General features: G+C 37.4%; 1 protein-coding gene and 1 pseudogene across 2 annotated transcripts; one reads left to right on the top strand and one right to left on the bottom strand.

Annotated features, from left to right (window-relative positions):
• The first annotated feature begins 4,446 nt into the window (after nt 1–4,446).
• LOC143605269 (small ribosomal subunit protein eS7-like) lies at nt 4,447–6,579 on the top strand (annotated as a pseudogene). The gene is made up of 6 exons (XR_013148484.1): nt 4,447–4,494; nt 4,951–5,039; nt 5,133–5,206; nt 5,299–5,422; nt 6,074–6,255; nt 6,343–6,579. The product of XR_013148484.1 is annotated as a small ribosomal subunit protein eS7-like (transcript).
• A 3,415-nt stretch (nt 6,580–9,994) lies between these two features.
• Nucleotides 9,995–11,772, bottom strand: LOC143605268 (protein ABA DEFICIENT 4, chloroplastic-like; the record flags this gene model as incomplete). Its single annotated transcript, XM_077081443.1, has 5 exons — nt 9,995–10,151; nt 10,241–10,329; nt 10,839–10,967; nt 11,421–11,521; nt 11,599–11,772. Coding segments are annotated over 5 exons (644 nt in total), but the record flags the coding sequence as incomplete, so codon positions are not given.
• Between the last annotated feature and the right edge of the window lie 451 nt (nt 11,773–12,223).

Below are 12,223 nucleotides of genomic sequence, written 5' to 3'. Positions count from 1 at the left end.
TTAAAGGTTTGTTTATCAAATCAATTAATAAAATAATAAATACTCGATAGACGCAACATTTTATGGATAAAAATTTCCTGAACATAGAATCGGGTCAGGTATCGGTTAACAAAATAATAAATGAAAAACCAGATTTGTTACATTAACACTAGTTTTTAAGTTTTCGAAACCCAACACTAATTCTTTTTTAGCCTTTTCCACATTTTTAAACAGTCGCGACTTACGTGTTGATAACGAGGTTGGAGCTTTCTTGAATCAACTTTGTCAAGCGCGGGTTGTCAAAGTTATCAAACGGTAATCCCTCTTGAATGACATATTTTGCCATCCTATCACGAACGTTGTCGAGGTTAAAAACCTAAATGTCGGCTCCATCGGTGACATATGCGCTTGATCTGTGGCCGGATTGCTTTTCATGGCTTGACAATGTTTTTCTAAGTGAAACCTTAAAGTGGAGTTCGACTCTTGTGTGCAAAATTTTTCACATTTTTTGCATCGAGCTGTAAACGTCCCGTTTGACATTTCGCACTTGTCGAAATTAGACCAAAGGGTTTTGTCTCGGTTTGTTGAGACAAAACTCTTGACGGTTAAACCACTAAGTTTTTCAAGTGTAGCCATTTTTTTGTGTTTTGGAAGTGGTTTTTGAGTTCGGTTTTTGCGGTTTATTTTTTTGCGTTTTTTAGAGCTCGGGAAGTGGTGTAATCAACCCAACACACCCAATACCTATTTATACAACTAAGGAGGGTTAAAATGAGTCCAAACGATCAAAAAAATAGTCAAGAACTGTTTCCCAACGGTAAAAAAACAGACATGCATGCTGCTCTACTTTTATTAACGTTTTAGCCGGTTTTTAAAACAGGTTTATAAAGAACCGGTTACTAACCGGTTAGTGAATTGGGTTTAAACAGGTTCCTACCCGAAATACCCGGTTCCGGCGGGTTTTTCTTAAAAAGGTCAAACACTGGTCAAACTAGCCGTTGGAACCGGTTCCAACGGTAATATAGCCGTTGGAACCGGTTTTTGAGAAAAAAAAGAGTCGTTGTAACCGGTTCCAACGGTAATATAGCCACTGGAACCGGTTTTTGAGAAACAAAAGAACCGTTGTAACCGGTTCCAACGGTAATATAGCCGTTGGAATCGGTTCTTGTAGCCCAAAACCTATATATAAGTTGTTTTCCATTACTTGTTTCACCACCAAACTCAAAAACAAACAAAAAAACTTCTCCTTTAGCAAACCCGACCATCCAACTAAATATTATTATGGCACCCATCAAAAAAACTAACAAGAAGGCTAAGAAGAATGTTTTTATTGAACCCGTTCGTGCTATGGAGAACCCAAATGTTCTTGCGGTCGTCACCCATACCCGAAACCAAGACGTATGGAAGAATTGGGATTTGGTTGTCAATGCCGAAGGTGATCAAAAGGCTCGTTGAAAACTATGTGGAAAACAATTAAAACACGATTCCAACTCGACTTTGAGAAAGCACATCGAGAATTCATATTGCCCGGCCTTGAAAGGGATTGGCGGGGATTGGCGCGACCGATCAAGTTGACTTGGGTAAAGATGGTACGCTATTTCGTTACAACACGACTCATGTTCAAGATAGAATGGCAAAGTTCGTTATTCAATGAGGTTTGCCGTTTAACCACTTTGATGACCCGGATTTGACGTTGTTGATTCGAGAAACTCTACAACCGCGATACACACAAGTAAGTCGTACTACCTTAAGACGTCATTGTATCAAGTTGTGGGAGTGTGCTAAAAAGAGTTAATCGAGTTTTTTCATTGTTTACTAGCGATGGTTAGTTTAACTACCGATGTTTGGTCGACACCACACGGGTTGCCCGAATCATACATATGTGTCACCGCTCATTGGGTTGATCCGGTGACATGGCAATTGATGAAACGAACCATAGCTTTTGAAAACTTTCCGTACCCACATACCGCCGAAAAATTGTTTGACTTGCTTGATGAAGTTATAACGACTTACAATTTGAGAAATAAAATATTTTCGATTTCGTTTGACAACACATCAAACAATACTAAGGCGGCCGAATAATTTATTATTAAATATTCACCACCTTGTTTCGGGGATTTTTTTCATGTTCGATGTGTTGCACATATCATCAATTTGGTTGTTCAAAAAGGTCTCGAAAATGAAAACATTTGTGACGATTTAAAATTTTTTAAACTTATGTTACAAGATCTCTTCAAAAGTGGTAAAATAAGACATCTTGAATATAAGAATTATTGCAAGTCGGTTGAAAGAAAGTATTTGGGGCCGAATTGGGATGTTCCAACCCGTTGGAACTCAACTTGTCATATGCTCAAGTGTGTTTTCGTCCAACGGCAAACTCTACAAAGTTTTTATAACAATCTTGTTGACGTACGAGAGGCCGATATGCTTCCGGAAAGTGTTTGGGTCAATGTCGGTTATTTGTTGGGGTATCTTTACGTGTTCAAAAACTCAACAAAAAAGTTATCGGGAGTCTATTACCCTACTAGTTGTTGGGTTTTGCAAGAATTATACTACATGTCTTGTACTTTTAAAGAGTTTGAGGAGAAGAACACACTATTCAAGAATATTGTTGGGGGTATGAAGGAAAAGTTCTTAAAATATTTTGAAAACATACCGCCGGTCTTCACTTGTGCCGCCACTTTAAACCCATATTGGAATGTTAATGGGGTTGAGAGAACGATCGAAGAAATATTCGACAACATGGGTATGCACGAGATCGACCCGAAGTTGTCGACGGAAGCGTGTGAAAAGTTTAACAAAAACCTTCATGACCTTTATGACCATTATTTTCAACTATATGGTCCAAGCACGAGATCGTCTTTTATTAAAAAAACAACGACTAGTAGGCCGAGCAAGGGCCTACTTATAAACTTGATGATTGGGATTCGTGAATCGGCATCTAAGAGGCAAAGAGGAAACACACCAACTAGCGAACTCGGTCGATATAGTGGAGCAAACTATGTTGAGGGTGCAATGGTCGACGATGTTCGCAATATTGATTTGTTGGCTTGGTGGAAAGGAAAACAAAACGAATTTCCTATTCTATCCGCCATGGCTCGTGATTTGCTTGCCGTACAAGCCTCAAGGTTGCTTACGAATCTGTTTTTTCTCTTAGTGGGAGGGTATTATCAATGCGAAGAACAAAATTAACTCCCGAGTCTTTAGAGGTTTGCATTTGCCTAAAGGACCATTTGGATGCGGTGGATCGGGTACAACACAAGGCGAACTTTGAAGACGAAATACCAATAGAGCGTCCTATTCATGATGAGGAGGCGGAGGACGACCTTTCTTCTGATAACGAAGACGAGGGTGAAGATGAGAATGAAGACGAGGGTGAAGACGAAGAAGAGTAGTAATTTGTGTTTAGTATTTGTTTTAGTAAAATTATTTGTAACAAGTTCAACTAATATTTAGTTATGATTTGTTTAATAATAACTACTTTTGTTAGTCATGATTAATTTTTTTGTTACTTTTTTAATAACGACGAACTTTTTATTTATTCAAACAATAACTACTACAAACATTATTAAAACATAAACGATACTAAACATAACAACTTAAACTAAAAAAAAGTCCGTCATTTTAATCCGGCGTTCTACAACGATTAAGCGTTGTCACCGGCGGTAGATGCTTGGGTTGTAGAGCTGGACGACTCTCCCACTTCCGCTTTTTTAGCATCCAAACTTCTTTTCTCTCGACAATACTTATTCGTATGTTTTCGTAATGTCGAGTTGGACCCTGCTTTAAGAAACTTCGAGCAATATTTGCAACGAGCCATCTCTTGTGAGTCGGTCATGAGACACAAATCGTAATGAACCCAAACATCGGGGCATCGTGTTGTTTCGATCACCATAACAATGTCGTCGTTAGTTGTCATTTGTTGTCGGTTTAAGCTTAATTGTGTTTTGGAGTGTGTTTTTATAGTTTTGGAAGTGTTTTAACAAAGTACACACCATACCTTGCTATTTATAGAAGGTAAATAACCTATTTTTAGTAAAAAAAAACCGGTTCCAACGGTCAAAAACGGCTATATAGCCGTTGGAACCGGTGTGTAACGGCTATATTATTTGAAATTCAAAAAAAACCGGTGGAACCCTGTTTTTACGTAATAACCGGTCCCGGTTCCTACCCTACCCGGTTCCTAAAAGTTGGCATTTCGGGGAATCAGTTCGGGTCGGGAACCGAACCGGTTCCTGACTGAAAACCGGTGGCATTTCCTACCCGGTGAGAAGAAAACCGGCTCCGAACCGATTCGGGTTTTCTAAGTGTACCCAATTTGTGCAACATTATATGGAGCTGATGCAAGCCCAGCCCAGCCCAGCCCAGCCCAGCCCAGCCCATATTCTTAGAGCGAAGCCCAAGTTAAAGGAGTATGTATGGTTATAATAGAGTTAGGGTTTTCATATTCTTCTTCTTCTTCTCTTCTTCCTCTCAGCCGATTCCTCCTAGCACAGCAGCCATCCGGAATCCCCCATTGTACGTTCGTTCATCTTCCTTCCTACTTTTCTTTCCAAATCTCCAACTTAATCTTCACTTTCTATAACTTGTTGACATGTCCTTACGTAGATTCATTGGAAGTTTCTTATTTTGATGTTGTTTCTGGTTCTTAGCTTTCTGTTATTTGGTTTCATTACATTTTATTATTACCTGGCTTTGATCTATACTTGTTTAGGGTTCTTTGACTAATTAAAATAACTGTTTTTTAGATTAATATGGTGCGGATTGAAAACTATAATTTGCAGAAATAAAAGGTGTAGTAATCTGCAATTCCAGCAATATGATTCTATCTTGCTTTTATCATGTTTACAACATAAACAAAATAATATGTATTTGTTACATAAATCTCTTTTTATTTATTAGTTGTGTATGCAATGCTATTTGATTTGAAACTTATTATTAACAAACTTTGATTCTTTATCACTTGATGATTAGTTTTACCCTGCAAAATGTACACTGCAAGGAAGAAGATTCACAAGGACAAGGATGTCGAGCCCACCGAGTTCGAGGACTCCGTTGCTCAGGTATTTCTTACTTGCTTGCCTGCATTTTGTTTATTATGATACTTGTATTGTTAAATTATAATGTTTTTTCAACTTTCATGGTTGTTTATGCAGGCGCTGTTTGATTTGGAAAACGCAAGCCAGGACCTTAAGAGTGACTTGAAGGATCTTTACATTAACGGTGCTACGTGAGTGTTGCCTTTTCTATTTGCAGTTTTCTTTATTTGATTTTACTTTCATGATTGTGATTGCTGTTAATTATTTTTCTAATTTGTTTTAGGCAAATTGATGTCTCTGGAAACCGAAAGGTGGTGGTGATTCATGTTCCTTACAGATTAAGGAAAGCTTTCCGCAAGATTCACCTCAAGCTTGTGAGAGAGCTTGAGAAGAAATTTAGTGGCAAGGTACACTTTATTGCTATGTAGTGGTGTTTGGTTGACCGGTCGAACCATTGGACCTGAACCAACCTGTTTAACACAGTTATCTATGTTAAACAGGTTGACTTGGTTAAGCGTGCTAAATGGGTTTGACTAATGGTTTGATGGGTTCACTTGTTTAACTAAATGGGTAAATAGCCAGCGCGGTGTGTTGCGTCGGTTATTGAGGTTTTGAAAACTGTGTTGTTTTGGGTTTCAGTATTTCTGGTTGTCATTTTAGCAAGAAGTTATTGGGCTGATAGAATGGTTTTATATAAAGAGTTTGGACCTAAATTATTTTGTTAGTTAATATTAGGTAATCATTTTACATTAGGGCTAAAAATTAAGTATACTTAAATATTGCACTCATATAAATTTCTTAAACGTCAAAGTTAATCTTTAGAAATCCGTAACTTTTGTTTGATTTTTTGGTTTGAGTTACACGCAAAAGTAAAATCTGACCGATAGTTTAGTTTTTACGTTAATTTTTGGTCATTTCGGTTCAATTTATTTGGTTACTGATTGGTTTTATCAGTTGCATGGACTCTCCCTAGGTTTATCCAATAGGTCAAGTTTTTTAGATTTGTTTAACATGCCATTTATCAACGTTTGTATGAACTAGCAAAATTATAATGGCAGGATGTGGTTCTGATTGCAACTAGAAGGATGCTTCCGCCACCTAAAAAGGGTTCAGCTGTTCAGAGGCACGCAACCGTACCTTGACAGCTGTCCATGACGCCATGCTGGAGGATATTGTGTTCCCTGCTGAGATTGTTGGAAAGCGTGTCAGATACAGAGTTGACGGGTCCAAAATCATTAAGGTAATTTAATCAGTTTTGGTTAAACTTTCATGTTTTTAATTGTTTATTTTGTAGTAATATTTGTTTATTGTTATGGTTTTGTTATAGATCTTCTTGGACCCGAAGGCGAGAAATGATACTGAGTACAAGCTGGAGGCTTTTGGAGGAGTTTACAAGAAGCTCTGTGGGAAAGATGTTGTGTTCGAGTATCCAATTACTGAGGCTTAAATGTTTTTTAATTGTTTCAATTTTGTTTGTCGTTTGAAATGCTGCAACTCTATGGTACATTTTGATGTTTGACTTCAAGATATTCAGATTATGCTCTGGATTTTGTTAAAGTTTGGTTGTGGAACTTGCATTTTTATGATCTTTTTATGAAATCTTTGTTGCTGTTCATGAAAAAGTTGCATGAAAGTGCAACAAGTATGAAGTATAAACAGCTTCAGACACTTTTATCTAACCTGAGGTTGGTAAACAAAAATTTTTAGACTTGTTTAAAATGTCGGTATGTGAAAAGAGTTAATAAACATTTTCGTCCTTGTTTTCGCCACTTCAGTCCAAAGTTTGAAATTTTGTCAATTTCGTCCTCATAGTTTTAAATATTAGCCAATTACGTCTCATCCGTCTAACGATATCCAACTATGCCGTTCGTTTAAGGGTATGTCTTTCTCCTTTTTATTTTGAGTTAATGGTCTTTTAGTCATGTGGTTTGATATTCTTGTCACTTCAGTCTAAAATTTGAAAATTTGTCATTTTAATGTTCAGCTTAATTCAGTTTTTTTTTTTTGTCTATATATAACCATAAAGAGCATAATTCAAGCCCAAAACCATAGAGCAACCTCCAATACTGGTATGCATTTACTCTGTTGACAACAGTAATCATACCCTTCTCGTATTTAGTTTCTAGCCATTTCCTAAACTCTTCTCCATGGTGGAATTCAATGGTAAAGTGGTCAAAGTAATTCCCTGAAACCGAATTGTACAGAAAAAAACTAAAAATCATGTCTTTGATTAATGTATAATAGTTGATTTCGACCCAATTTTCGTTACGATATATTAAACCCTAACTATTATGCATTCATCAAAAAAACGGTTTTTAGTTTTTTACGTACAATTCGGTTTCAGGGAATTGCTTTAACCACTTTACCATTGAATTCCACCATGGGGGAGAGTTTAGGAGCCATATAGAAACTACATACGAGAGGAGAGGGTATGATTACTTTTGTCGGCAGAGTAAATGCCAACCTGTTTTGGAATTGGATTATGCTCTCCAGGGTTATAGGGTTATAGACATAAAAAAAACTGAATTAAATTGAACATTAAATTGACAAAATTTCAAACTTTGGACTGAAGTGACAAAAGTATCAAACCACAGGGACGAAAATAACCATTAACTCAAAATTAAAAGGAGAAAGACAAAAATACCCTTAAACTAACGGCATAGTTGGATGCCGTTAGACATATGGGACGTAATTAGCTAATATTTAAAACTATGAGGACTAAATTGACAAAAATGACCATTAACTCATTTGAAAATTAGTGACAACTTTTACTTACCAACTCATTACAAATGATGACTTTTAGCTCGCTGTTTTAGAAACTACTCAATTTACATGAAATCGGAACAACCCTTCAGTCTATGTGATGGACTCATGTCTCTCTTTAGACTCGTCGGATGAGCACATGATCAACAGGAGCATTAGATAGACGTGAAAAAAAACCGGTTCCGAACCCGAACCAGTGGACCCGACCCGGAACCGGTCGTATCCGGTGGAACCCAATGCCCGGTTTGGGTATATATATACCTGAAAGCCCTACCCGATTCTGGATATTATATCTCAAAACGGTTCCTACCCGGAATAACCGGTTCCGCCGGGATTTTCCCGTGTAATGCTGCTGCTGTTGAAATATAGCCGTTGGAACTGGTTCCAACGATAATATAGCCGTTTTTTTGATGTCCAAGACCCATATAAATAGATTCGTTATCCATTGTTTTAGCACCAAACTCAAAAACACTAAAAAATATTTCTCGTTTTACAATCCCAACCAACCTACGCCTCTCACTTCTACCACTCCTTAGTTGTTACTATGCCAAGCACCAAAAAGTCTAACAACAAGGCTAGCAAGAAGGCTACTCCATTCGTTTTTATTGACCCAATTCGTGTTGAAAGAAAAACGAAACGAATTTCCTATTCTATCTGCCATGGTTCGTGACTTGCTTTGCGTCCAAGCTTCAACTGTTGCTTCGAAATCGGTTTTTTCTCTTAGTGGGAGGGTATTATCGATGCGAAGAACAAAACTAACTCCCGAGTCTCTAGAGGTTTGCATTTGCCTAAAGGATCATTTGGATGTGGTGGATCGTATACAACACAAGGCAAACTTTAAAGACGAAATACCACTAGAGCGTCCAATTCATGATGAGGTGGAAGAAGGGATTTCTTCCGAGATTTCGGGTGGTGAAGAAGACGAGGATGAAGACTAAGAAGAAGAGTTTGAAGACTTGTAATTTTTATTTGTTTTAATAACTTAATTTGTAACACGATCAAATTTCAAGTAATGTTTAGTTTTGCTTTGTTTATTAACTAGTTTTGCTTTATTTATTACTAGTAATGTTTTATTTCTTATTAGTCATGTTTTATTTTTTGTTACTATTTCAATTGATTACAATAACGACGAACATTTTATTATTAAAAACACAGCATGTTACGAACATTATTAAACATAACAACTTAAAATAAAAAACAAGGTCTGTCGATTTAATCCCGCGCTCTACAATGATTAAGCGTTGTTACCGGCGGCGGTATGTGCTTGAGTTGTAGAGCTGGACGACTCTCCCGCTTCCGCTTTCTTGGCATACAAACTTTTTTTCTCACGCCAATACTTATTGGTATGCTTACATAGGGTGGAGTTCGACCCCGCATTCAGAAACTTGGAACAATACTTGCACTGGGTCATCTCTTGTAAGTCAGTCATGACACACAATCATAATGAACACAAACCTCGGGGCATCGTGTTGTTTCGATGACCATAACATCGCCGTTACTTGCCATTGATTGCCGGTTTAAGCTTAATTGTGTTTAAAGTGTGTTTAAGAGTTTTGAAAGTGTTTTAACAAGTTCTACACACCACCTAGCTATTTATAGTATGTGTGTAAGGTGTATATGGTTAAAAACCGGTTCCAACGGTCCAAAAACGGCTATATAGCCGTTGGAACCGGTTCCTAACGGCTAGAAATGTTTGAAATTAGAAAAACCCGGTGTACCCGGTTTTTGCGTATAAACCGGCCCGGTTCATACTCTACCCGGCAGTGGCGAAGCTTCAACTAAGACACCGGGGGGGGGGGGGGGGACTCAAAATGTATAAACAATTTCAAAAACGGAGGGGGTCGGGCTCAAACTTTTCGGGCCGAAAGCGGCTAAATTTAAACTACGTATAAAAACTTTCGGACGAAAACAGATAAATTTACACTACTACGCAAAAAAAATCGGGGGCCCGGGGCTACCCCGGCCCTCACTAACCTTCGCCGCTGCTACCCGGTTCCACTGGGTTCCCATATTATTCCACCAGGACGGGTCCGGTTCCTAATTGGAACCAGTCCCATTCTGTGCCCGATTTTTAAAACCCGGTTCGGGTTTTAAAAAATACCGATTTTGTGTCGAGATACTATAATTTATGGTGTGTTCACAAACTTTTAATCGACTTATTTTTGGAGCAATAGAAAACTATGCCAAATCCATAGTTTTTTGATTTACACGTAAAGAAAACATCAATGAATATCGTTTTTTGATTCTCTTGATACGTTGATGAATGCCTTGGTGATAGCATGAATGAGTATTCCAATTGGACAGAACAAGAGACAAAGGGAAACCGAATGCCGGGTCTCAATCTCGTTCTCCAGCCCGTCTTCATACACCTGCCTGTTTACAGAACAGTTTGGGTTAGCATTTGGTACGAGCATGCACATGGTCAAGTGGTAAACCAAGAAATATGATAGCTAGCTAGCTACCTTGCGGCAAAGAGGTCAACAGCTAATAAGTGAATCCAAGCCGAGGCTAAAGTCATCTCGTTTGAAAACATTTTAGCTATTCCCGGAAGCTGTCAATAAACAAACCATTTGTAATGTTATAAACATGTATATATGTTTATAGTGGAGAATTCTAGACAAATGACAAAATTTTCTTTTGCTAGAAAAAAATAAACAACAAAATAAGTCATTCATCTGTTAAATTTTAAAGAAAGAACTGGTTACAAAGCAATGTTTATTCATCTCTTTAAACATTCGGAGAAAAAATCACAAAACAAAATTAGTTTATTTATAAAACCTAAACACATGTAGATTACACGATATTTCCTACGCATATCTACACATGTTAGTAAACATTTGAAAGTGAAAAAAGTGATGAACAAATTAGTTTTAAGGTTTTTTTTTTCTTTGTCTAAAACATGTAAAAGGTAAATTTTAAAAAAAATTGAACCATTGTTAGAAAAAAGTTAGACGAGTTGGTTTGTTTCTTTTGTTCTCGCAATAATTTAGTCTTTTGTAATGAACATCTCCAAATGTGTGTGTATGCATACATAGGGACACGTTCAATACAGAACCAGACCTCTGGAAGCCAGTATTTGCTTGCAAACATTAATCGGATTGTATCTGGTGTCCACGAGAGGTAAAGAAGGTACGAGTATAAAACCCCGAGTACGACATATGGTATGCTACTTCTAATGCACTTTTTAGTCTGCACCACATATACATTGTTATTGGAGTAACATTGTTGCAACAAACTTTGGTTCCATTAATAAAATTTCTAACCGATAAGTTCTTCTCGATTAGAATAACCGTATTGAAACAAGGGGTGACGGTCATGTTGGGTCGGTAGGTTTGATGAACCCAAACACCACCCATATATTTTTATTAAAAATAAATTAACCCTAGCCGATACATGTAAAATTGTGTATCCGGAACACGACCCAAGTAACCTGTTTATCTAAACGAGTTAAGGCGTGTTGACCTTATAAATTATACTTTTAAATTTTAATATTTTATTATTAACAGGTTGATTTCTCTAATTAAACGGATTACATAGGTCAATCCAAACACGACTCATTTAATTATACAGGTTACCAAAACTATTTCCATTATTTGGAGCCAAAAATGATTGACCCGATTGAACCAGAAAGAACTACTTTACCAAATCGGCTCTCGGCGCTGCAACCATGAGGGTGTAGAACGGAAGAACAGCAGCAGTTCCTAACGTAAAAGCATCTCCCGCTAATTGTGGACTAGTGAACCCTACACAAACCGTAACTTAGTCCCATTGCATGAACAGATATCCAGTTAAACTTATGTTTTCAAACTATAAAAATTACATGATGCGTGTAACCATAAGCTCTTTTTATGCAGATTGAACCTTCTTGGGTTAGGTACAACAATGGCCCGTGATCCGCCCTTAAAACTCCAGTCACTTGTTACCTTGTATCCAAAATGAACACCGTATAATTCAGAGTTCACTGCTTTTAGAGTGAATGCGGGTTTGTTAAGAGCTTAATCTGAAATAAAGAAAACCCGTAATTAGGCCCGAGACAAAAAAACAAAGGTAATGACGTTTATAATGTAGTTTTAAAACCCGTTGTCATACAACTATACTCCTACTACCGTAACAGAAATAACCGACACAACCGAACCGAAATAGCTGAACCCACCCGTAAACCAATTTGGTTTAGCCAGATTTTTGTTATTGAACTTAGTTTTTAATTTTTAATGTTAGATAGTTTAAAAGAAACTACTAAAGGGTGTACAAAATTTTAAAACTAAACGTGTAATAACCAATTAATCATAAATGAACAAAAAATTAGGCCTAAATAGTATAGAGGTAGGGTACTAAAAAGACCCAAATACCCTTAAAGTAACACCCGCGGGTCAACCAAGAGCACGTCACAAGTCACCCGCGTGACATATGAACCATCCGCATAAATCATCTGAGGAGGAAACACC

This window comes from Bidens hawaiensis, unplaced genomic scaffold (assembly GCF_021521415.1).
Source record: "Bidens hawaiensis isolate Kalapana, Puna unplaced genomic scaffold, B.hawaiensis_p1.1 tig00068841_1, whole genome shotgun sequence".
Lineage (NCBI taxonomy): Eukaryota > Viridiplantae > Streptophyta > Magnoliopsida > Asterales > Asteraceae > Bidens > Bidens hawaiensis.
The sequence above is the reverse complement of the archived record's forward strand: the minus strand, read 5'-3'. Positions and strand labels throughout refer to the sequence as shown.